Source organism: Prosopis cineraria, unplaced genomic scaffold, assembly GCF_029017545.1.
Source record: "Prosopis cineraria cultivar Desert tree isolate PC_DT_omini unplaced genomic scaffold, ASM2901754v1 PC2, whole genome shotgun sequence".
Lineage (NCBI taxonomy): Eukaryota > Viridiplantae > Streptophyta > Magnoliopsida > Fabales > Fabaceae > Prosopis > Prosopis cineraria.
In genome coordinates this window covers 9,876,588-9,903,976 of record NW_026555333.1, presented here as the reverse complement: position 1 = coordinate 9,903,976, position 27,389 = coordinate 9,876,588, and the positions used below count along the sequence as shown (strand labels likewise).

The 27,389-nt window shown below is 32.9% G+C and overlaps 3 protein-coding genes across 4 annotated transcripts; all 3 read left to right on the top strand.

The window, feature by feature from the left end:
- Nucleotides 1-5,337: 5,337 nt before the first annotated feature.
- On the top strand, nucleotides 5,338-8,819 carry LOC129302137 (transcription factor bHLH84-like). 2 transcript variants are annotated; one of them, XM_054940813.1, is made up of 6 exons: nucleotides 5,338-5,769; nucleotides 5,857-7,763; nucleotides 7,859-8,110; nucleotides 8,213-8,278; nucleotides 8,412-8,477; nucleotides 8,590-8,819. In XM_054940813.1, exons 2-6 carry the CDS (start codon nucleotides 7,134-7,136, stop codon nucleotides 8,689-8,691), a joined length of 1,116 nt encoding a protein of 371 aa, XP_054796788.1. In that variant the 5' UTR covers nucleotides 5,338-5,769; nucleotides 5,857-7,133; the 3' UTR covers nucleotides 8,692-8,819. The 2 variants fall into 2 exon arrangements, with proteins under 2 accessions (XP_054796788.1, XP_054796787.1); XM_054940812.1 differs by having other exon boundaries at nucleotides 5,338-7,763.
- Nucleotides 8,820-12,099: 3,280 nt separating this feature from the next.
- Nucleotides 12,100-20,429, top strand: LOC129302136 (uncharacterized). Its single transcript, XM_054940811.1, has 9 exons — nucleotides 12,100-12,816; nucleotides 13,355-13,514; nucleotides 13,632-13,693; nucleotides 14,281-14,375; nucleotides 15,628-15,741; nucleotides 16,265-16,330; nucleotides 17,736-17,833; nucleotides 18,113-18,531; nucleotides 18,821-20,429. The coding sequence occupies exons 1-9, from the start codon at nucleotides 12,402-12,404 to the stop codon at nucleotides 19,999-20,001; spliced, it is 2,610 nt and encodes an 869-aa protein (XP_054796786.1). The 5' UTR covers nucleotides 12,100-12,401; the 3' UTR covers nucleotides 20,002-20,429.
- Nucleotides 20,430-23,958: 3,529 nt separating this feature from the next.
- On the top strand, nucleotides 23,959-25,572 carry LOC129303793 (F-box/kelch-repeat protein At5g43190). The gene has a single exon (XM_054943312.1). The coding sequence runs from the start codon at nucleotides 24,142-24,144 to the stop codon at nucleotides 25,288-25,290; it is 1,149 nt and encodes a 382-aa protein (XP_054799287.1). The 5' UTR covers nucleotides 23,959-24,141; the 3' UTR covers nucleotides 25,291-25,572.
- Nucleotides 25,573-27,389: the final 1,817 nt, after the last annotated feature.

Genomic DNA, 27,389 nt, shown 5'->3' with positions numbered 1-27,389 from the left:
TTTATTAAAAAATGATAGTTATATCATTAAAATTATTAAAATTATATATTTTTTTAATTTTACTCTTCTTTTTAATTAATAATCATAATAAATAAGCGAGGGATAAAATTTAAAAGGATATTAATTACTTTAACTTGCTTGTATATTAAAGATAAAATAATATTTTCAAAATTTGTCATCGTAAAAGCCAGAAAGAATATAGGCATGAGTGTGTATTCTCACTGTAGCAAATATTAATGTGGTTCATGCCATTTGGATCTTATGAAGGTATTGGACACGTTGTTATGTGCTTAAAATGGCTCATCATCATCAATCCACGCATCCCTGACCTGGAATGATTTTAGATTAGTCAGGGGGCTGATCAGCCTAGCCTATTAAGTATTTGAATAGTACAACCACAAGACATTGAACCCAACAAATGCAAAGTTGATGTCTTTTTTTTTGTGGGTAAAATTAGTTGATGTCTTTAATACAGTAGCTATCCCTCTCTGGGCCCACGTCAAGGAGCCCAAGATTTGGGGCTTCATTGGATAATCAACATCTTTTTGGACTTTTTGGACAGTCTAGTTGAAAACGGACAGCATAAATATTAAGATCCATAACAAAATATCTTTAAAATAGCAGCCAGTAATGCTATTTAATAGAAGGGAACGACTAGCTAGAATTTTGCGGCTACACGAAGGTTTTTCCACTAGTTTTACCTCCTAACCCAAACATGTGTTCTGGTTCTTCTTAACTTATCGGTGTTTGTTTATAAAACATCTGACCTGAGTTACAGGATCCAGCAAACTGTGTCTGCATTTTCATTACAAGGTTTGATACTGTTAATCTAGTTATCTCTGTGAAATTCATGGAACTGTGTTACGGGTATCATGAGATTTATTATTACATTTTGTTAATAAGATATCTTGATCTTTAAATTTCATACAGCACAAGAAATACAATCTAATTTTCAATAGATTGACACATGCATGTTGTCTTCAGGGAGCAAATAAAAATGTCAACACGTCAATGAAATGACAGCACTGTCGGGAATACAGTGCACTGACGATGAATCCAAGTAACAAACTTATTTAGGGTGCTTAAAAATTTGAATTTTTTTTTTGTTTGAATTTTAAAATGGGCTAAACTTATATACTTAAAATATTTATATCCAGTTAAATCATGACATGTAATTTAATATATTAATTTAATTAATAAAAAATTATTATAAATAAATAATCTATAAAGGATTCACATGTTTTAATATAATTAGATACAAGTACCTTAAATATATAAAGTTAAGTATACAACTTTTTTTTAAATAATGAGGACGGATGAAAATTCAATGTTCCTTGCTTGCATCTAATAGTTATACATAAAAATAATAATTATATTAACCAACCCATTTAAAAATAATGAGAAAAACTAAAAAATTGAAATTAATGTTTTTACCCCCTTGATGATTAATCATCAATATATAATATTATTAGTTATCGTTGGAAAAAAAAAGTATATTATTAGTTATCAATCAATATCATGAAATATAAAATTTATAAAAGGTTATATTACTAATTATATATAATTGGGCTCATTTTTTAGATTTTTGATAGTAGAGATTACCTCATTTGAGATGGCAAGGGATAGATTTTCTCAGTTAAAGTGCTAGTTATATAAGAGTTGAACTTTTTTTTAATTCACAATCACTCATTAAAGCAATGAGAGCTCTTAACAATCAGTCAATTTTGATTGAATTATAGTATTAATAACATATAATATAAATATATAAATTATATTATACTAGGATAGTATATATATTGATATGGTGATGTTTAAAATATTCAAAAATCATTATTAAATGCATTAGGATAGTAGGATTAATTATGCGATGGGGGCGAAGCTCATTGTTGAAAAATGGAGGGGAGGACCGGGGAGGTACAATTATTGGCTAGAATGTTGATATTGTTTCAAAACGAAAGAAATTTAAATTGGAAGAAATTTATTAATAATCAAGTTTTTAATAAATGACTTACAAAAAACGACTATAATATCCTTCTACAATGCAACTTATCTAGAGGATAGGAGAAAAAAAAAGCACACATTAAAATTTAATATTTTACGATTTCATGTTCTAAAATGATTGTAGTTTGCATCAGCATGGAGTTTGATATAACATGTGTTGTATTAAGAAGGGCGGCATCTTATGATTTCATATATAGGTATAGATTTTATTAATATTTGAGATACATAGTCCTTTGGAAAAGGCAAATTACATATTTTGCAATTTGCAAACATTCAATCATATGTCTAGAAAATAAATTAAATATGTAGAATCATGTACACGGTTTATCATTACATTTTTTTTTAATTTTTCTCTAAAGGCATTACATATGATTCGTTCATTTCACTAGGAGGATTTGAACCCATTGCATGCAATTAATTTTGCAATTGTAAATTATTTGAATTTAAAGATAATAGAGTCGGTAATTCAAGCCAACCTAAACCCGTTCAAAAAAGTTAGGGTTGGGTGTGACTATATATACTTTTTCAAGAGGATAGGATACTTTAAATCTAATCTAAATAAACTTGATTGCTGAAATTTTTAGCTCTATATATATAGAGAGTTGGCAATTTTGGTCAAGCCCGACGGATCAACCTAAACTCAATTGAAAAAAGTTAAAACTGAGCTTGGCTATATGAATTTTTAAAGATGATAGGATGTTTCAAGCCCAATCTAGATAATCTCAACCTGAATCGAGCCTAACTCACCCAAATTACCGGCTCTATAAAATCCTACTATGAACCCAAGGTCATTTATTTATTATTATTATTATTATTATTTTGTTGCACGTAACAAGCCTTTCCAAATTTTGAGTATATTCTCTTTAAATTTTAAGTCGTGCAAATAAACCCTCGATATACCATATATTCTTTTCAGTAAAATGATGAAAACACTAATGGCTAGGGAATATTTTCATAAATGTAAAAGTTTAGGGAATTTATTGTACATTTTTAAAATTTTAGAAGATTATTTGCATAGAATCTAAAAATCATGAATGTTAATATGTAATTGAACTGATAATTTTTCAATTGAAGTAGCTGAACTTTTAATATTTTCCTTTTCTCCACCTGGTATTGTTGGCCAAAAAAAAAAAACACTAATAGCCCGTTCGGGCTTAGTTATTGGAGAGAAATGTAATGATTTATGGAGAACAAAATAAACTGAAACAAACTTGTAGAATGGTAGAGGGATAGAGACAATCTAAAAAAAAAAATTTAACGCTTGATGGGGTTAGAGGGGTGAGAATGAGAATTGCTATGAATAAAGCCATAAATCCTTGTTCCCATTCCATCACTCCAAGGCTTCCCTTTTTTCTATAATTTTCATCTCTATCAATACACAATCTTATTTTAATTTATTTTGTTTACCATCCATGCATGTCTTTCCTTTTTATTTCATCCCAATAACCAAACCAACCTGACTTCACCCCTATTCCCAAAGTTCAATGTAAAAATATCCCCATGGTTGTCACTCTCTCATAGGCCATTTAAAGAATCATGCTTGGACTTTCATAATATGGACTTGCCACCATCCATGTGGGCATTAAGTAAATATATTTTGATGCAAATTTTAAAATAATTACTCATTCTCTTTATCAGGGGAAAAAAAAATAATGGCTTACATAAAGGATTGAGGAGGCTGTTGTCATTGGCTCCTGCTTTTCCAACCTCCACGACATGTCACTTAGGTCTCGTACTTCCAATTATATTATCATACATGCATCCCACAAGAATTATGTGACCATATTATAATGTCTTCATGCACTTCTTTTTCCAATTTATTAGACATCTACACATAAGCCCAAATATTTTAAGCCTTGGGGGTCTCATCTTTCTTGGCCGATATCTTAATACCCAATTCCATATTCCTTTATTTATTTTTCATATTATAAAGTAAAGTTTCCTGCTTGCCTTTTTTTCAAGGCCGGGTCATGCTTGTCAAGCTCTTTAACCCATGATTGGCTTGCTATTCCATAATGGCTTAAACTATCAACGACGTGGATTTAAGTAAAAAAAAAAAAATCAAAAACCATGTGCATTACACGAATTCCAGAAAGATTATAATGGCCATACACACACAATGGGCCTGTTTATTTAAAATTAAAAATAAGTAATGTTTAAATAGTCTAGATATTTCATAAAAAGAGATTATTTTTTGATTGGTTACAATAATAAAAAAATGATTATTAGTTAGTTATTTTTAAATTTTATGATATCTTCTTTAATTTTTATTTTATAAACATAATTATTATTTAATTATTTAAAAATTTTATGATATCTCTGCATATTTATTTTTTAAAAAACATTCTCTCTCATATATCGCATCAAATTATTTTTAGAAATTATCAGAAGTAGTTCTTTTTAAATGATTCAAAATATACTTTTTGTGATTATTTTTAAATGTTTAAACAAACATATTAAAAACTTGCAAAATATATATTTTTAAAAAAGTAATTTTTTTATAAAATAAGCTGAAATAAACAGATTCAATATTGAAAGGTTAGAAGGGTTATGACCTTATCAGTCCCTTCTTTAAATTTAAGAGTGCATCATCTATTCTGTATTCAATTTCTTTAAATTTTAATTTTTTAGCTCGAGTCATTATAGAATGTATTATAAAAAATTGTTTAAACATTTTTTCGCAAAGTTATAAAAATGTCGCACGTAACTTGTCAATATATATCTTAAAAAGAATAATGCTATATAGACTAAAAAAGGAAAAAGGCAAAGCTATTCTTCCCAGAATGATACGTACTCTATAATATATATTGCATATAAAATTTAGAATTAAATTAAATTATATTATCTACGATTTGTTTACATTAGGGTTCATATTTCATCATGACATTGATACTAATTATATATATCTTATCTTAATTATGCGTTGTTTCCCCTTGCCAGCGTCGTAGCCTTTGCTGACAATGAAAGGTTACGGTCTTTTTAGGGCAGAAGCTCCCTTCCTTCGTTTGGTATAGAGAATAAAAAAAAAAAAGGAAAACAGAGAAAAAAAGTATCATGTTTTATTTGAACACTAATAATAAAATAATAATAATAATATATTAAATATAGAGACGCAGGTATTCAACTTTTATGTTGTGTATGCTTAATGTATTTTTATTCAATTAAATTAGAATGAATAAATTTTAAAGTATTAATAATATTAATAATAAGATTTTATTAGAAAATAAATGATATATAAAAGGTTACTTATTTTAATTTAATTGTACACGAACAGTTTAAGTATGAAGGAGATTTCTGGCCCAAAAAAAAAGCATGAAGCTGGTGATCAATGAGGAATAAAATCAGATTTTTAGGGTCTCCAATCTCTTCTTTCCTATTTCGTTTCTAGATTTTATTCTCTGCCCCATTTTTCTTTTCCGCCCAGACGTTTGGGATTATACATTATAGCGTTTCCTGTAGCCATTTCAAACTCAAAAGGTCGTGCTATGGCCGGTGCAGAGAGAAGAGACCTTATGATCTTTCTTCGAAGAGATGTGGTTTTTAAAAAATGGGGAAAACTAATCCATTTTCGACGCGTGGACAGGGGACTCGCGCGAGGATAGGCGGAATCTAAGGATACCTAACATGACTGTAATCAGTGTGTTTAATGCCTTTGTTTTTGTAGTCTATTGGATTACGAGAATTTTGTGACGATGGATTAATCTTAGCTGAAGATATAACAGCTGGGTTCTTTGCTCTGTCGTAGATACTGCACTGCTGGCTCCTTAAGTTTATATGCGAATCATTAACATTACTATTTTTTTTTTTTTTCCGTTTTGCTATCTCATTTTACTGCTACCTATCAAATACTTGCAGGTTTGACTTTGTAGGGTTTCGGGAAAGGTTATCAACCGGCAATGTCAATGCCGTATGGAAGAGTACATTGTTGCTGTCATTGAATTTGGAATGGATAGGGCAAGGTATCAATAGAATTAGGAACTAAATGGCGCGAAAAGCTCATTCCTGATATATCCATAAGATCAAACTTTTCTTGAACTCAAAAGGCTCTACCCATATCATGATCAGTAACAACTTTGTATTGTTTCTGGCAAAAAAAAGGGGGGGGTGGGCGCAACAGCAACTTTGTTTTGTTCATGCACTGTGCATGTTAGAGGCTGGCACTGTGAGGTTTTCACTGGGGGAGGGGATCCTTCATTTTCCTTCAGTAGCTAAAAATCGATTCCCACTTCCATGCCTGTTTAAGTTCTACTGTGAATCGTTAATGTGTTGATTGGCAGCCTAGATGATATGATCTTTGAGATATGACAGCAGAGAGACTCGAACATTGTTAAATTATAGGATTATTCTTTACGCTTAGGATCTGGAGAACGACTGACTGAACTGTGCATTGAACAGTGATATTTCATTTTAATCTCATGACAGTATATTATATTGCTGGCATATTTTGTGGGTGTTCGAGCAAAATGGGAGAGCTCGTTAGGCTGAGGAGACAATGAGCGAACTCCACGGTCTATGTCGGACTTTAAAGAATGTCAGACTCATCCCCACGATGTGGCCTCCCATAGTTTTTTATTGTTTAGTATTTGCTAACAGAATTCTTTCTGTTTATTATATTCAGGGGAGACTTTCACGTTCTGACAATATCAAAAACGCGCATGCTTTTCCCCTCCTTAGCCCTAACTGTACGACTACTGCCATCAATTGAGAGACTTATTAATCAAACAGTTAGTCGCCTTCAATGATTATTATTAGACTTCAGTTGTCTTTTTGATGACAGTTTTAAGAAGTCTAAGGTGTTTAAATCCCAAAGGCCACTGGGGCATTGTATTATTTTAGTTTATCATGATTCATGACCATGAACTTTTGTATCCCTCTGAGTTGTCATATGCCTGGTATTGGCCCCACAGTGGACTCCTATGTTCAGTTACAGAGAACTAGGACCTACCCGAGCACAATGATAATGAATTAAAAAATATTCACAAACGAAGTCAATCCTTATGCTAACACTCTTTCTTGGCAATCGGTATAAATGTGTTCCTAGTTTTTGTTGATGGCAAGCCTCCTTTAAAGTGGTATTGGACCACAAAAGAACAGCAATTATTTTCCTCAGGCTTCTAACTGTACAGAAAACAATGGAGCCACTTGGAGTCATCCCTGATGGGGAAATGAGTTGCTTTCAAGGGATGTTTGCCTCAGAAGAGCATGATTACTTCTCACAGTTTCTTGGCCAAGGCTCACTTCCGCTTGGGGAACATGATCGAATGCTCATGGGAACAGAATCCATGTTTTGCTCTGCTCCTGAAGCTGGGGAAAATGGATGCATGTTTAATTCTTTAGATGCTCTCAACCCAGGTTTGCAGTTTATTTCTCAAGAAAGTAGTTTTAGCGGTGACTGTAGCGGCGACGCTTTCTACGTTGCCAACCACGGTCATTTGAACTATGTCAGTGATCCTGATCAGGCTCTAGCAAATGATGCCCGCATGTTCATGAATGTTTGCATGATGCATGAGAAAAACACTGGCACGTTCAACCCGTCACCAGGAAACGTTTTGGTGGAAGAAACTGTTAGCTACAATGAAGGTAGGAGAGGGAACAGATTGGAGAATTCTAATCTAAGTCAAGCTGAGTTTACAGCTTTTGCTTCCGAGCAGATGCACCTCAAAAGGAAGTTTGATATGCTAGAACTGGAGGGTTCAGCAGATGACAAAACAAACACCAACTCATCTGAGAATCAAAAGAAGAAACCTCGTGTTTCAAGAGACGTAAGTGTTTTATTTGATCCTACATTTTTGTCAACACTCAAGATTAAGGGTGGAAGCAGGATTAGAGTTTCTCTCACTGTAATTTTCGAATTCAGGTGCAAAAGAGTAAGAAAAATGCACAGCAAAAGAACCGAAAGGTTGCAGGAAATGGCCACGCGGCAGAAGATACTGATGCAGGATTACATGGGCAGTGCTGCAGTAGTTACAGCGTAGAGGACGATAATGCTTCTCAGGAAAATAGTGCAGGAGCTTCCTCAGAGTCTAAATCACCAGTGACTCACAACACAAATGGAAAGACCAGATCCAATAGGGGATCAGCAACAGATCCCCAGAGCCTTTATGCCAGGGTAATTTATTTGTTTCTTTCACCACAAAATATATTCTTCCATTATGTGACAACATAATATATATGCTGTATATGATACTCATTTTCGTTATGAATCTTGCAGAGAAGAAGGGAGAGAATAAATGAACGACTGAGAATCCTACAGAATCTTGTTCCAAACGGAACAAAGGTGATGATAGTTTATATTAATTATTTATTTATTTTTCCTTTGTGGGGGTGGGTGGGCCAGTAACCAAATCAATTGGTTGGGGAGTAATATAAAAGACTTGGATCGCTGATTTATTTTGCAAACGGTGGTTCAGGTTGATATAAGCACGATGCTTGAAGAGGCAGTCCATTACGTGAAATTTTTGCAACTCCAGATAAAGGTAATAAGAGGCATAAATTGCAGAAGACAATTCTTTAATATGTAGATATTTACACGAACGAAAATTATATATAATGAAACTAATTCGTTTAGCATGTTTTATTTTCGTGTAGCTTCTAAGTTCTGATGACCTGTGGATGTACGCTCCTATTGCTTATAATGGGGTTGACATTGGACTGAATCTCAGCCGCGGGATTTCTCCACCAACACGATGATGAAGGAAACCAGAGTGATCCTGAAATGTCACTTAAGTAAACGAGAAAGGAAAATAATGATATATGTATATGTTCTAACTTGCTATGTTCTAATATGAATGCTGCTGCCCTCTTGTCCATGAAGACAATTCTCACATTCACGTTAAGTACCTCATATCTGTGACCCCATTAAATGATAATGCGACCGTAGGCGTAGCCTTGGTTCTTTCCAATATCTTCTGTTCAAAGAACTGCGAATTTAGTTAAAGTCAAAACATGAAAAATATTAAACAAGCGGATTTATATATTTTTCACGGTGCATGTGATGCTTTGAGTGTTTTAACTGAGCACTTAGTAAGTCCTATCCATATTCCTTGCAGTAACATTTTCCACCCTACTGGTTCAAATCCGAAACAGCTTAACAGAAAAACAAGATTCTTATTTTGAGACGTGATCTGTGATCCTCATTAAAATCCCCGAGGATGAGGGTGATTTGCCGGTAGGCCGTGAGAGAGAACTACAATTGATGACAAGCATGTAAATGAAAATAATTCAGATCAATAATTTAATATATTTATCAAACACAGATTAAAAAATTGTTAAATGAAAATTGGATTAACGTCACTGTTTCTTGCTATGAAATATCTCCTAAAGAGGCGAATTATTAATTCAAATACTTTACTGACGAGTCAACTAAAGCTAGCATAACTTATAAAATAGTAAATGAGAGATAATAAATTATATATATTGTCATATTCACGTGTTTTTAAATATATAATTTCTTTCATGGTTATAAAATAAATTAACTTGGCTATTTTTCATTTGAAATGTAGAGAAAATGCGATTCTATAGCGTGCTAAAAGATAAATTCCTTTAAGTTGAGTATACGTAGCTTTTAATTATATTCCAACAATATAAGCCATGAAGATTGTTTAAAATTTATTCTGAATACATGGTCGCTGACACTGAATCTTTGAAAAGCAACAAGAGTATATTATATATCACAAAGGCACGAATTATTGTTGATAAAGATGGTTTGAGGTTTTTTTCATCGAGAAATTGTTTGCAGATGTATTTACTGAAGCGCACGATAGGGGAAGTGTCTCCACTCACCATGTGCTATATCCTAAGCTCTTTTTTTCAATGGCGATTTCAAAGAGACAACTCTAAGTAAAATTTAGTAATTTCTTTCTTTCTTTGTTTTTCTTTTTTAGAGTGCACATTCAAACTTCTCTCATTCGAAACTTGAATTATGTGTAACCCGGAAAGAAAAAGAAATCAAATTGAATAAACAAGCTAGTGAGGAATCCGAGTATTTGGAATATAATTATTCCTTTTCTTTGACAAACTTATGCTCAATGTCGGCCATCCTTGCCCGTAAAAGGTTATTTATACTGTATTTTTGTCTAGAGTGAAAAGTTTGGCACTCACAATTCAACACACACACGCAATACAATGTAACAGTGTTCATAGATTTGATTTGGTTCAATTTTAATAAAAAATTGAATTGAACTCAACCAATAGGTTCATTATAGTTTGGAATCTATTTAGTTTTTTTTTTCCTTTGATCAATTTAGATTAAGTTTGAACTCTTTTTATAAGATATTTTTCATAATCATTATATTTGTGTACGCACATATTTAATGACTGATACTTTTTAACTATTAGTTACTATTTAAAATGAAAAAATCTCTTGAGCACAAAAGAATATTTATTGACAACTATTGAGCATATTTAACTACTAAAAATAAATATGTTATATTAAAAATACTTGATTATAAAATTAATAAATTATCATAAACAATTATAGATAACATTTAGCTAATTGTAACATATTTTTACTAATGATTTACAAATAATTAAACTTGGGAAAGAGCAAAAATCCTAGGTAAATTTATATAAAAATATATAGTAAGATTTGGTTTGGTTTGATTCAAGTTTTCAGAAATGAAAACCTAAATCAAAATGAACCAACTAATTTTGTCAAGAGATAAACCAAATCAAACCTCATTTATAATTAGTTTTAGTTTGATTCATATCGATTTGGTTTGATGTAATTAATTTATATTGTTATATATATAAGATTTGGATTGATTTTAAATCCCCTTACACAATACAAATGTATATTCAGGGGAGGTTGTCAAAGTCATTACCAACTCAAGGCCTAGTGTAATCATACTCCAAGTTTGATTTAAGCTCAAATATTAGTTTGATTTAGAGATTATAATTAGAGATGAGAAAATGGGTTGGCCTAAATATAAATGGCTTGATTTTAATAGGTTCAAACTTGAAAAATCTACTTATATCAAAAAAGTTTTATTTATAGAGTTTGGCACGGGCCAAAGGCTGGCCTTGCAAGTTTTAAGTCATTTTACATTTTTTAAATGTTTTCGGTTAAATGAGTACACAAAATAAAGAAATAAATATTATAAAATTTTGAATTTAAATAATAAATATTAACAAACTAAATTATTAATTATTTTTTGTAATTATTTAAATCAAATCATTATTCTATAAACCTCAATAAGACAATAACATTTGAACGTTAATAGAAACATTAGAATCACGGTCATGATTATGCAAAAAAAAAAAAACTTCTATTTCAAGTAATAAAATTTTACAATTTATAAATTTTTAATTTAAGTCATACAATCTCAAATAATATAAGTGTAAAAGCATCCTTTTGTCAAAAAAAAAAAACAGACAATTTAAAAATATTAAACACACACGCATATCATAAATCCAATCATTCTCTAGTTGAGCAATATATCAAACAATATTTTCAGAGATAAGATAAAGAAATAATTATCCGATATTAAACAAACTAAAATATTATGCAAAGTTACATTTTTTTCAAAATACAATAACAATTAAGTGTTTGAAATATTATGAATAATGTAAAAAAATCAATAATATAAATATAATAATTAATATTTTAAACAATAAATAAATAAAAGGGTTTAAATTGGTTAACCTTTGATCCTATAAGGTCGACTTATTTAGGCCATCATTTTATTAGAGTTGGCTCTTATATATTTATTATACATTTTTAAGATCTAAATTTTGATCCTAGCAATTGCCAAGGTTAAATGACTTGGGCTAGGGGCTTGTTTTCTGGCTGCTCTAATTTCAAGCTGACTTGGTTTACAGAGACGATAATAAGAAAGCTAATTATTTGGCTAAATAAGCTCATAATATTCTCTGTGACTTTATTTTATATCAGGAACCGTCTCAATAGATGTATTTTTGGTTTACTGAGGGGTCCTTTTGAGTTTTTCTTTATTTGCAGCCCTTTATGTTTTTGTGAATGAAGTTTCCTAGTTTTTATTAAAAAAAAAAAAAAAAAACAAAGAAGAAGTTCAAGTTGACTGCAGCAGAGGGATGCGAGGCCCGTACAAGAGCGGATCTTGGTTACACGTGGGTTTATACGATTTTTTGTGGCGCCTGCCCAACTTATAGCCTTGCCGGGAACAGAGAACAGGCAAGCAGACAATGTTCCGAGGCTGCCCATCAGAACTCAGAAGTTTCCTTTGATTCTGGTTTGCGTTGCTAGTGGGGGACGAACACCTTGACCACCTAGCTTCAGGGTTGGTTATGCTTTATATTTCTACTGGAGGAACTTTGCTCGACGACCTAACTACACTCTAATTAAAGTATTGGGTAATCAGCATTATTTGCTTGGTGGTGGAATCATTGTGCTTCATTTGTCATCGACTAGTGCTGCTTGTACGATGTCGAATCGTTATGGTGTGGGCAGGCAAGAGAGAAACAAGGGTTTCGTCAAAGCCCAGAAGAAATTTGTGCCTAGAAATTCGAATACAAACCCTAGCGGGTCAAAACCAACTCTCTCAACCTCCCTCAGACAATCGAATTCAATGAAACAATCGGATGGCCGTGCTGGGAGCAGCGGTTCCGTTTCAACATCGATGGGCAGGGTTCAAATGGGCGAGAGTGGAGAATGGGTGTCCAACCGAGACCAGGGTGGTAATTTTGTGAACTACTTGCCACAAGACGAAGCAGTGGCTACTGGGCTTGGCTCTGAGGAAGGAGGATTGGATCCCATGGAATCCCAGAGAGTTGTTGATCTTTTAAATAGAGAGTTGTCTCGTTTGCTTCAGTTGAAACCGAGGGAATTTTGGAAAGAAGGTACTCATCTACAATTATTTCCTTCATTGCTGTATTTTTTTGATTCTGTACACGATGTTAAGTTATTATTTACGATCATAAGATGTTTCATTCGAGATTTTTATGGCGCCTGAAGTCATATCATTCGAGAAATTTAATTGCAATGAAAAGTGAATATGTTGAAATTTAAACTTTTTTGGTGTGGTGGGTGACTGAAACACACGGTCTTCATTCAACTTGACTGCTGTGCAAGGCCTGGCTGGAACTTCAACTGGAGTACTTGTAGAGTAGTTCTTATGTATAATCTTCCAAAATTGTCGAGTAGACTCAGGTTTCTTGTGGCGATGGAACTTTTATTCCATTAAGATCAACTTCATTTAATTTTTTAAGTAATTGGCATTGTTATCCATTTGATTCGTAATTTCATGAGTAGCAAAGCTTTTATCATATCTAGGGAAACGAAGGTCTCTCATTAAGCCTCAACGGTTAGAGTGCTTCTTGAGTGCATATTTTTATCTCTCAGTTCTCTATTGCTATGTTATTTCTGGAACATTTGCAGTGGCTACTGATACCTCCTTGCATGAGTTTCTGGACAGCTTCCTACAATTTAGAAGCAGATGGTATGATTTCCCATATCGTGGGGCCAAGGATATAGTCGCTGGGGTTATTGTTGGAGAGCTTGATTTAAGCCGTCGTGTTTTTATGGTATTGTATCGCATGTAAGTTTTTGTGAAGCTAGATTGTTATTCTGGGTTTCTAATTATGTTTTTTCCCCCTGGATTTTTGCAAACTGCACGTTTCCACTGCTCTTATCATCATAAATGTGTTTCTTGTAGTTCTTCTAATAAAGATCCAGGCGTTCAGGTTGCTCATACCCTCAATGTGAGAGACCATGAAGGTGGGTCTTCTCTTATCTTTCCCCAATTTATTGAAAACAGAATGTAGTTTAGCACAGAAATGATGAGCCTTAATTTATTTGCTGCAACATAATTTGTTATAGCATATTTTTCAGTAACATGGTAACAAGATAGTTTTATGTTATGGCTTCAGATTGGTGCTTTGCTAATGGCTGTTTGTAGGGATTATCTAATGATATGCTGATACGCAGACGCAGAGCAATTAGGCAACTTTTTTGCTGTTTTATTCCTCTACTTTCATATTACTTTGAGAACAAATTCTGATGTGGCATGGAAGATTAATTGAAATTAATTGTATGCTCCTGCTCTGCAAATTTTATGGGTGCATCAGAAGTGATTGGCACATGGATTGAGTAAGACTTGTCAGTCACCCCCAGTAGTGGTACTGGATTGTTAAAAACATGCATCGTTGTGTGAGATGTTGCTTGTAAACTAGTCCTTAGTGTAATTTTCAAAACAAAATAGCCTATGTAGTACAGAATTATTTCCATAATAGGCTAACTGTTTGGTAGTTACTTAATATTTGTATAGTTTCTGATTCACTGTTGTTCACTAATTCTGCCTGTAGTTCTTTTGCAGGAGAAAAAGTTGCTTGACTTGCCAAAGTTGTTAGATATATGCGCCATATACAGTCATGAAAATGAAGAGTTGACAAGATTGCTTGTAAGAATTTTTTTTAATAATAATGGTTTGCTGTGTATGAAGAACCAACTTCATATGCCTTAGGTTCCATAGGTTTTAATATATAACTTCAGAGCTTCTACCGAGAATTGCTATAGGAAGATTTTTTTTGTGACAATTTACCCTTAAAAAGTCTTATTTTTCAAGAATATTTTTAAATCATGGCATCGACCCTGTTATTATTATTTGTCTGATAGTCTTGGATCTGTCAATTTTAGTGATATGTTACTATGAAAGTGCCACTTATTTTGTCTACTATGCTAAGGTGTTTCCAGAATGTGAGTTTGCCCTTGATGCTTTTTAGTTTTATTGTCACCAACAATTAGATCCAGCAGATTAATATCTGTTAATTCTGCAGTGGAAACGCGTCAATCCTTGTTGAAATAAGATGAATATTGGTGCTTGATCATCTCTCTCCCCTGTTAAATCATAATATTATACTAGATTGCTTGTTTTGCTACGTTGTCTATTTCAATTGTGCCTTCCTCTGAGGTTGCGGGCTGACATGTGTAGAATGTTCCCGAGACAGTCTGGTTACTCCGTTATTGTCTGTGGTTCATGTCAACAATACTTTCTCTCATGTTCTTAACGCTTTAGATTGCCAAGGTTTACTTATATTGTTTTGGTCCTTCTATTTGTCTGAATCCAAGTGATGAAGTCTGAGTTTTCTACAGTACCTTCTTGTGCTTGTTAGATATCATAAGTATAAATTATAATAAAACTGTCCATGGACCTTGACATGGAAGATTAAAACTATATATTTAATGCAGTTTATGACATAATACAAATCCTATGTAAATAAGTGCACGGGAGTTCAATCCTTGCAGTTCCCTATTCTTCTTAATCAAACAAAGAAAAAATTTGTATGCAGTAATTTCCTTATTTTCAAATCATAACATGTTAAGTGCATGATTTTTCTATGATAAGATGATCAGTGTATGGTTTTTGCAAACAACTGTATGGTTTTCAATTAAATCATACACATGCCATATTATTATTGAGGAGTGATGCCCATATTGTTTTGAAAGGAAAACTTCGACAATAAAGATATAGGAAATTAATTGCATATATGTCTAGTCTTTAAACAAAACTTAAGGCACAAGATAGGTGCTTTGCCCTCTATTCACAAACCTACTCTCAGTAATAGCTTAATTTTTTGAATTAACGTCTCTATTGGTAAAAGCTTCTGTGCTTGCTTTTCTCTCTTCACCTCTCATGTCATCACATCTTTCAGGTCAGAAATGCTTTGAATGCTCAGCCTTGGATCCATGATAATTTGACAGCTGTGATATCACATTTTCTTGGAATTGCCCACACAATGCATGAAAGATGCAGCTCATCATTGGAGGTACTTGTTGTAAATTGACAATGTTAAAGCATGTTATGTCCATGATTCATCAGTTTCTTTTCTGTATCTTTCTAAGCTTTCGTTAGTTTGTTCTTTCCATTGCAAGTATAAATTATATAAGGAGTCTTATACTGTTTGGTAAATTAGAAATTAAACCATGGTGTTAAACTGTTTGGTACAGTTATCTGTAATTTCACTTGATGGATATCTTGCTGTAAATCCTATTCTTTTTTTTTTCCGTTTAGCAGTAGTTATTTAGCAGTAGGAAATCAATTCGTGATTGTATAAAACTAGTGTGCTTAGTTTGATCTTGGTTTAATATAAATTGGTGAGTTTTTTGGAATATGTTTTGTTTAATTTTGAATTAAATAAACGATCCTAAATTGATCTTATTCACTTGCTAATAAAAATGTTTCAGTTTAGAAAGTTATTTACTATTGATTTAACTCACAATAGCAAGTTAAATGAACTCTAGTTACACTAATGTAAATTGTTTAATTTTTTTTCCTGGGATTATATGCAGGTTTTATTTTCTTCTGGAAAACTTGATGATCACATTGCTGCTCGGCTGCAAGCTGATCTGCTTGAGGTGAGTTTTTGTATGATGCGGAGGCTGTTTTTGGTTAATATCAATATTTTGAATTTAAATTGGATAAAATGGAAAGGGAGCAAACCTAAATGAAGTAGTAATGTGTATTCTGGGGAGAGCATTGATTGCGCTAGGATTATTCCTTTCAGCCTTTTATTTGAGATTCTGTTAGGACCCAACTAAATGCTTCCAAATAGATTACCAAATGACTTAATAAAGAAAAGGTTTACTCTCTTTGTTAAAAAATATAAAGTATTTTTAATCGAATTTCATCCCTCAATAAAGTAGTTATTATCTTCCATATTTACCCCTATGTAATAGGGTGTTTCATTCTAAAATAAATATAGAGTGATTATTCATAGGGGCACTTTTGAAAAAAATGCAATGATTACACCTTGAAATACTAAAAATCCTTTAAATTTTTTAACATCCAACTTTTCAATAAATACTTTACATATTCGAATGGAGGGAGTATAAAGGAAGTTGAAAAGAAAAGTCAAAGTACATTACTTCCAGATACAACACCTATTGATTAATGAGACGCTTTTGCTATAGAATACTAACACCAAACATAGATGATACAAATGACACTGATGGCTGACTACACTGATTACAGTTTCAAAATTCTAGCAAATAAACTGAGTAGAAGGACTTGAACACTTACTAAACAAGCATTCCCTACCAACACAACAACGCAGAAGTAGAACCTCAAATACAGCCAATTTTCCTACATTCAAGAGGTTGGCTCTCTCCACCAAAGTTCTGACCCAAGATTCTTTTCTGAATTTCATTCTTCTCAGTTCATTTCTCTATACATGCACTGGCAACTTTTTAACTGCTCCTTACCTTTCATTACCCCCTTCTTTTGCTTCTTCACTTTTCTATCTTGTATATAAGCTGCTGTTTCAGTACCCATTTTCTGCCCCTATGCTGCTCCTCTATGTCTCCGTGTATGTGTCTTGGTGGCAGTAGTGAGTTGGGACCTATCAGACTTCTTCCTTGAATAACCATTTCTCTCCAGTCAAGTGTGCCCCCTGTTATATGGCTGGCATTGGTTTCCATCATTCTGTTTAATTTCCTTCTCTCGTGTGTGAAGTAGCCCTGGTTCCAGCAAAGCTTGGAAATTATCACAGGCATGACCTAAACAATACCATAGCTCCAGAAAACATGCATGCATTGCTGCTGATGAGTAGATTATTAATATGTTCACCGTCTCTCATATAACACAATGCCTTTCCTCTTCCCAGACTTTTTATAATTCCTCGTTTAGTTTCTGCAGTAGTGTTCAAGGAAGAGAATATATCCAATCGCTATTTAGTTTACTCTCAAATGCAAAATGCTCAGCATTTGTTACCAAGTTCTTTGGGTTTTCTAAACATAAGTTCAATGTAATTTGTTTCTATAGGTGATCGACTTTATAAATGATGCAGTTGTATCAATGGATGCTTTTGTTAGTGCATATGAACTGGCAGCTGTATTTTTTTCTTGCCCAGTTGAAATAAGGTATCTTCTACAGCTGAAATTAGTGGAATTTTACTTTTAGAATGAGTGCAGCAATTTTTCATTTTAAGAGTGCCATTACAGTGGAGTTATCATTTGGTATTGATTCTGGTTTGAGGGGATATTTGTTATGCAATCACATATGGTATTTGTGCTACTCATGCTTAAATTCTGAGGAATATCTCTTTCATAAATCACTTGTCAAACCCTCTATAATGATTTTTGATAACGTCAAAAGTTCTCCTGGTAAATTTTGATTTCTGTTGATTTGCATTCTTATAGTTCTGGAAATGAGGAGCTGCTAAGCTTTCTCGCTAGATTGCATGATTCACTACTTCCATCCTTGCTAAAGGGCTTCCATACCATTATTGTTGATGAACAAGATGGAAGAATGTCAATCATTGTTGTAAGTTTGAAGATGTTACAGATGAGATTGGTGAAGTTTGGTTGGCAATTATTGCACTTTTGCTATCTTAGTGATGAGGTGTTCAGAGATAACTACCCTCTTCCCGCTGCCACAAAAATGTTTCCTGCCACTGTAGAGGACCCAGTTATCAGAGCAGATATCCTGGTTCAAACATTAAGAGAGATCAATGCAGTTTCACTACAATTACAGGAAAACCATCAGAAGGAGACATTTATTCAACATATTGCAAAGAGTTACAACATTTTGAAAAGGGTTGAAAGCTTACGGGATGATGGTAAATGATCTTGCACATACACTAGTTTTACTTGCAGAAGAGTTTAGTATGGCTTTACTTGCACGAGTTTTTGTTGGGCTTAGAATGGTTTTGTGTAGAAGTTTGATGCTGAAAAGTCTCTTCAAGTTGGCCTAAAACTTTTCTGCTCTTGTATTTTATAGAAGGGAATTTGATCACTTTGACCTGTCAATTAAGTTTCTCTCTAGCAATTGTTAGCTTGATTTTCTATCAGTCATAGTTGGTGGCATTCTTGCACCTATTCTTTTCTAATTGAGTTGCTTTCATTCAGGTTGGATATTCATTGATGATGAACAGTTTCAGTATATGTCTGGGATTATGAATTCTCCAAAAGAGATTTATAAGGATCCACAGCCTGCAAGAACCCCTATGGAGAGCAAACCCTTGCAGACGGATGAAGATGCTGCTATAATTGAGTCCAAAATCAGTCAAATAAGGGACCTATTTCCTGATTATGGTAAAGGGTTTTTAGGTGCATGTCTTGAAGTCTATGATCATAATCCGGAAGAGGTCATTCAAAGGATTTTGGAGGGAACCCTCCATGAAGATCTGCAATGCTTGGACAGATCGCTAGATATAGTACAACCAGCCCTGTCTACTACTGCTAATAGAAATGATAAAGGAAAAGGCAAACTAATAGACTCTTTGTCAATGCCCTCAAATACTGCAGCAGCTTTTAGCCGGAAGCAACAGACAGAGGGACCATTGGTTTCATCCTCCGTATCACTTGGAAAATATGTGAGGAAATTTAAAGCTGACTTGTCCGATGCGAGTATCCTGGATGAAAGGGATGAAAAAGACTCATTGAAAGCTGCTGCCCTAATCTCACAATATGAATATGAAGACGAATATGATGACTCTTTTGATGATTTGGGTTTTAGTGTGGCAGACTCTGGAGTAGAAGAAAATGAAGTATTAGGGGACGCTGTGAAACCAGGTAAATCGTGGCTTACTGGGACTGGAGAGACTGCTCAAAATGCCCCAAGTTCAAAATGGGGCTCCAGGAAAAAGCCCCAATATTATGTCAAAGATGGCAAGAATTACAGCTACAAAGTGGCTGGTGCTATAGCAGTTGCAAATTCAGATGAGGCTTCACTGGTTAATCAAGCTCAAGAAGAATTAATTTATGGTCTTGGACGTGGTGGCAACCTTCCTCTTGGTGCGGTAAAGAAGCTGGCAGATTTCTATAAGGACGACAATGACCGATCCCCAGGTCCTGAAACACAAGGGAGGGGGAGTTTGGGCAATTCTGGTGGTAGGGGGGGAAGGAAGGAAGGGGGAAAGTCAAGTGCTTCTCAGGACAAACAATCTAATGCCTCTGAGGGTGAAGGAAGAGGTAATATCTCGAATTCCAGAGGCAGGGGAAGGAGGGGAGGAGGAGGAGGAAGGAACAACCATTACAGAAAGGACCGAGCCATGAAGAAGCACTTCTCTGGGTTGAGTGGTTATTAGAAGCAAGCATATGCGAGTCTCATATACATGTTCCTTGTCAAATGTTCCATATGCCCATTTCTGCCCTTGATGGATAGACATGGCGCGTAATACGTTAGCGACGGTCAAACCTTCGCCGCTTCTGGTATTTGCGTGCTCTGCTTTTTAAGTTTTTGCCCGGAAGGGGGGAAAATATCTTTTTGTCAAAGGATTAAAGCAATCCAGCATGATATTGAGAAGCGTTTTAATGCAATGTGTGTTACATGAGCAATCAAGGAAGGGGATACTAAATTACTTTTAGGTAGATAAATAATATCGAGTATTTTTCTTTTCAATTTTGGATAGCATCAATCTGTATGATGCAAAAAAATTTGAATTACAGTGCACAATCTATCTATTTATCTAACTATTCTATTCTAATTGAATTGAATTGAATTTTTTTTTTAAAATCCGTCTTTTTATTGTTGATAAACAGTTGCCTCGTGTTTTGTTTTTATGTTAGTGTTATTCATCCTTTTGTGGGCCCACGTTTGATGTGAAATTTTGTTACAGAACCGAAATCAAATAGACGTGGAAAAACAAAAACATAAAACTGACACAGTGGTGCTCGAGCCAATATATAATGGCTAAAAAAAAGCAGCAGCAGCCAAAAACTAACAATTAAAAATAAAAATAGGGAAAAACTAATAAAGAAAAAACAAATCCAAACCATTATAAATCAGTAAGGATGGATCTAAGTAACCAAAAAAAAAAAACAAAATAGCTACCATAATCAAAATCCAATCACAACCAAGGAGAAAAAATCTACAATCTTTATAAAGGAAAAGGAAATCCAAAATCCATGAAGCTACAAAAATTAAAATCAAATAAAAAATAAAGCAAAAGCTATTAAACAATTATTACGGAATAAAATATCAGAAAGCATTTTGGAGAAATAAAATTAAAAAAACTCATCAAAACAAAAAATTAGACAAATATACAACACATTCTTATAAATGTACAGAGATTCAATATTCATTAAGAAAAGCAATAGAAGAAGATGATGAAAAGGAAATAAAAAAAAAACTGAGAAAAGAGAAACTCCATGCTTGACTTCATTAGTCGTTCCGTTCTCTGAAAAATAAGACGATCAAGAGAGAGCATATTTAAGTGACAACAAAGTTTGATGAGCATATCTGTGCCGAGGACGAATGTTCGATGAGAAGATATGTAGTCACGGTGAGGTAAGAGGCAAACCAAGAGAACGAGCGAAGTTTGAGAGAGGGATGAGAAGAGAAGTAATAAAGAATGTTAAACCCATATTTCTTTTATTCTTTATTTTTAATATGCAAGTGATAAAAAATTTATATAAAATATAAATTTTTTAATAAGAAGCATTTTTTATGAGATGTGAATAATATGGCTTATTTTTCAGATTTCATGCACTTCGAGGTGTTATTGATAACATAACAGAATAATAACAATTTATTATTTATTTGTTAATATGCATGGGATAAAAAATTTATATAATTTTTTTTCTATATATAGGGATCTTATTTGTATTTTCAGTATGTATAAGAATAAAAAATCTTATAAAAAAATTGGTTTTTAAGTTTTAAATTCATTATAAATGATAGACGTGACATCTATTTTTTGTTTCTTGAATTTTTATATGATAATAAATTGTTGAATAAAATATTAAGCTAGAAAATATATAAAAGAACATTTTATTGTTTAAATTTTAACTTGTGTGAAGATAACACGTCATGAAATAATTTGTTTCTTTTGTTCCATATTTTTATTTTTTACCCTTTCAACATGTTTTTACCTATAATAAAGAAGCAAGTGATGAATATGGAATGTGCCATAGTCATCTGAGGGCTCATTTGTTTTGCTTTTTAAAAAAATATATATTTTGTGAGTTTTTATAATGTTTTTTTAATCTAAAACAAAACGAGTCGTTCATATAATATGAAGGAAAAAATAATTTAAAACAAAAAGAATTTGCTAGGTATTTTTAATTTATATCGATATAAATATTGTAGACTAGAATGTCTAAAAATATGAATGGAACGAAACTGGACAACAAATAAATGAAATGAATGAAGGAACAAAATATTACATTGTTTGGGAGTGTTTATTGGAGGGATGGATGATTTTGTTTAATTTGAGAATTATTATAAAATTAATATATTTAAATTAGTTATAATTATGTAATTTCAGTTTTAAAAAAATAAAGTTTTAAAAAATAAGAGTAAGCAAGCAAGATGAGATAATTTTGTAACAATATTATTTATATTAAGTTATTGGTTCATTGACCACCAAATCAAAGTTAGAAAAAAAGAAAGAGTGAATCTATGATAGCTAATAATAACTCGAAATGTCATCCCAAAATGTTTCAATCTCTCTCTGTTTTTTTTTAAAGAAATATATATTCCACAGACAATCCATTTCCCTCCTTTTCTTTTCCTATTTTTTGGTCCAACTCTTTTTTATTCTCCTTAAATTAAGGATTAAATTTTCCATGTATCGCACAGATTTAAAATCTGATTAAAGTTTAAAAAAGATTTTTGTTTTATAGGTATTTTTGTTGCTTTCTCAATTTTTTTTTCATTTTCATGAACTTAACATTTTAAATCTCAATGACTGTCTCTCAATTCAATTACAAGTGGCGCTTACAGCAGGAAATTTGGATGCATCTTGACAAATGCTTCTAGACGTATCAGGATGCATTGAAGCGTGCAGATAATGTTACTTTAATGATTTAATTTAATCACCAGGGCGTGTCAGCCATATGGCAATTGAGACAATTTCCTTAGCCTTCCAAAACAATTTCTTAATACCCCTATTATATATATAATTAATATTTATATTATTATATATTTAATTGTAGATGAAAGAGAAATAAAAATTATTAGTTGTTTTTTTGTTGAAAAATTCCAATCATTCCAAATATAACACTAATTATTGAGTGAGCTCATCATTTACATGAAAAAGAATAGTGCAATCCATAACACACTAATTTGCAGTACATTAATTTGTTCTAAATCCCTTTCACAGTCTTACTTTTTGTTCTCTTCTTTTCTTATTCTAAAGTCTAAAATGTTGACAAATATTTGTATCAAAACTTTGTGTAGTTTTAAGACCATCAAAATGATACCTTTAAACTTGATTAAAATCTTGTTTATAATATATATATATATATATATGTATATGTATATATATTTGCTATTGGCTTTTTACATTAATAATTTTTATTATTAATTTTAATTATATTCTTTTTGTTAAAAATGTATAGCCATCCCATATCAGTATTAATATTTACATTTTATTCCAATATACAAGATGAGTAAAGGCACCTTATCAACACTAACTTTTATCTCACTATTACATTAATTTAGTATTTTATTCAAATCATTATATTATAAGATTTCAATATATAAATTTGTAAGAGATGATAAGTGGATTTAAAAAAAATTAATTACATATGCTAGGCCCTGTTAGATTTTACTAGTAATTTTGTTTCAGGCCTCAAAGCTTTTTCACACGTCCCACCTAACCATATGCATAATGCTCTTTTTAAGTGTATACAAACCAATAAAATCTTTGTAAGGGGAACCCAGGAAATAACGCAAAGGACGAAACTCGATATTAAACTAATGTATTTAAGGTTTTTTTATAAAATCAAATTTAAATAAATAAATCATAAGTGTAATAAATTAATAAGAATTAGGGCAGGTGATGTGATACATTTGGGAAAAAAAAAGTCATTTTGTTTTAATTTGAATAAAAATGTAGTATCCCCTCAGAGCCCAAAACCTGTATCACGGGATAGAGACCTCCTGCCTGAGAGGAAAGCGAAATTTTCGTAGACTAAGAATAAAGAAAGAAAGACAGGAAAAGTAAAAGGAGCACGGAAGTGAGGGAATTGGCTTTGGATGTGGCTCAAAATTTAATTTAAATGACTCAGACTTTACAATGGGAAAAGGTGAACGAAAAGTTTATCAAAAATGTGAAAGTCAATGGTACCTTCTTTTGTTGTTTAGGTCGCTTCCAGTTCCTGCGGGTTTAAGCAGCTTTTCTCTATTCAGTATTTACTCACGGCAGCAGCGCATAGGCTCGCTCGCATCCTGTTTTTGCTTTCCACGCAAAACCATCCGCACAAAACCATTCTGATTTCCGATGAAGAACTCCGGCAACCACGCCCTCGTCGCCGTCCCCAGATCCCCTGCCAAGTCTTCTTCAATGGATCACAAGATTTGGAGCAGGTTGCCGCCCGAACTCCTCGAGCACGTCCTCTCTTTCCTCCCTCTCAAGACCTTCTTGAATCTCAGATCCACTTGCAAGGCCTTTAGGTCTCTCATTTTCTCTCCCTCCTTCATCGCCAAACACTCTTCATCATCATCATCTTCTTCTTCGACTTCTCCGCCTTTCTCGTCGTTTTTCTTGTTGTCTCATCCCCAATTTCACTGTCAATTTCCTCTCTACGACTGTTTGCTTGGCAATTGGCGTGACGTCTCTCTCTCTTTCTCCGATTTATTTCACATCTCCGCGCACTCTGCTCTAATCTCTTCCTCTGGTGGCCTTTTTTGTTTGTCTGACTTCAGTTCATCTTCCCTGCTTGTTTGCAACCTCCTGGCCAAATCCTGCAGAAAGATCGATCTTCCAACAACCTACTATCGCCTGGAGCATCTTACTCTTGTCTCTACTGCGATCGGTTACAAGATATTCGTTCTCTCTTCTGAGTCAGCCTCGAACAGTGCCTTCGTCTACGACTCAGTTGCACTTTGTTGGGAACGATTTGATTGTTCTGACTTGATTCTCAGCGACAACTACCACCAGCAAGGTGTTTTGTACAGTGGGGGTTTATACTTTACGACTCCAGAACCATTTTCAGTGGTTCGCTTTGATTTTGGGAGCGGAAAATGGCTGAGGCCCAATACCTCTCTGCCCAGCCACGTCTCGTTTGTTCGATTGGTCAGTGACGGAGAGAAGTTATATCTGGTGGGGGGTATAGGAAGCAATGGAATCTCAAGGAGCATAAAGATATGGGAAATGGGTGAAATGGGGAATTGGGCGGAAGTGGAGACGTTGCCAGAGTTGATTTGCAGAAAATTTGTGTCGGTTTGTTATCATAATTACGAGCACATTTACTGCTTTTGGCATCAAGGTATGATCTGCATTTGCTGCTATACATGGCCAGAGATCTTGTATTTCAAAGCTTCAAGGAGGACTTGGCATTGGCTTTCCAGGTGCCCCTCTTTGCCCGAGAAATGGAGCTGTGGTTTTAAGTGGTTCTCTTTTGTTCCCAAGCTGTATGCGCTTGTCTGACTCAGTTTCTCTTCATCTTGACTTTGCGTATCTTTCACTGATCGTGTAATTCTTTTCACATGTTAGCATGTTGTGTGCTTTCCTGAAATCTGCTAAATTTTGGAATCCAGTTTTGTTCGTGTGCCTTGTGTAGGGATAGATGATCCTGCCTGTCGAGAGTGTATTTAAGTAGGATTGTTTTTGTATGAATTCACTGTACATTTTCACTTGATGTGACATATTTCGAACTAAATTTGGGTTGCCGTATTTTTTTTTAAATTTTAACAATTTTAATTCTAAAAATCTTGTTGACCCTTCACGTTGAATGAGAGGAGGGTGGGCAAAAAAAATACTCCAATATAAATTATTTTTTAAAAAGTTGAATGTTAAAAAATATAATACTTTTTAATTTTTTAAAATATAATTATTGTTTTTTTTTAAGTGATCTTAATGATGAATGATTTTATATTTATTGTAGGGTATTTAATAGTGATAAATATAAAAAGATATGATTAATTTGAAAGTAGGTAAATACTTTATTAGAAATAAGATTCGATTAAAAATGCTTTATATTTTTTAACGGAAAGAGTATTAAAAAATAGAAGAATTTTTTTCTTTTTTAAACAAAATTATTCTTTTAGTTTTCCCCTCCTTACAGAAAAAATAGAAAAAAAAAATAAATGATGAAAAATATCTTTTTTCTAGTTTTCTCTCATTTCAGAAAAAGCCCAAATATGTGCTCTCCTTAGCCCTTACCTATCAACATGAAAAGATCAAAGTTTTAGCGCGTGCAATTTGCACAAACAGACCAACAAACTCACCAGAAATATTGACATTCTTTTGCTGCAACGATTTGTGTTGATAAACATCATGGCACAAAGTAACCATTTGCCGCACGCCCATTGAGAAACTTTGCATTTTGTGAAAAATTGAGTTTCTTCCTTGTGATGTGATTGGCAGTTTATTTGGCGTCTCCTTTCTATCGACATTCATTTTTATTTTATTTTTGTGGAAGAACTGGATCGTCTTTATATTTATCGACAAACAATTGACTTTCAAAATGCGCAGGGACGAATTCGAAGGGCATGGATTCTCTCCTCTTTCTTCCTACCTTCTTCCATTTTTTTTCCTTTTTAACCATTATATTAAAATTTAGACGATTTGATTTGATTTTCTATAAAATTATTATTAAATTATTAAATTATAAAAAATGTAAATAATAAAATTTAAACTACTAAAATTTAATAAGAACAATTTTAAAATACAATAAAAGTAAAATAAAATGAAATATTTTGAACGAGATCAAGTTTAGATTATCAAAAATTATGATCTAATAGTTAGAAATTAAAAAGAAGAGGGGAAGGAAAATGAGAGAACCCTCTCCCGAATTTGAATTTCTAACCTCATGATTATAAATGACTTCTCAATTTATTGACCGAGTAAAATGACCATTGTTCTGGTATAAAATATTAGAAAAATCCTATACCAAAAAACAAAAAAGATTAGAAAAATCCACCAACTAAAAGAAAATATAAAACATTACCGGCTATTGTTGAGTCAAATCTTACCTCTCCTAAAATATTAGTATATATTTAAAAAATTGAAATTCATAAATGGACTTTGTCCGGGATACGCCCAATAGATCCCGCTGATTTTTCTATCGCTTTCTTTGAATACTGGCTTAAAGAAAAAATAATTTATTTAGCATATTGATGATTTACCGTATGAAAAAAAAAAAATACTCTCTTTTATGCTTGATCGTCTGAAAAAACCTTTTTTAATTTATTCTTCTGAAATAAAGCATCTAAATTTAATCTCTTAAACAAATTCCTTTTAACAAAGTCAAACAACTTGGAATGGTATTAGTGATACATTCCATGTTTTTATCAAGACATGCTGCACCAGGCAGCCCTGACAAGAGTGTCCATCTAATTGAAAATCCGAAGAAGAAATTTGGAAATTTCAGACAATAATCAACAGGTCAACATATTACTGATTTCATTTGACAGGAAAGCAGAGTTATTAGAGAAAAATTCCAAATGCTTCAGACGGGGCATGTATCAGGCAGCATACAAGTAATGTGAGAATTTGGAAAATTCAGACAATAAATCACCACTATA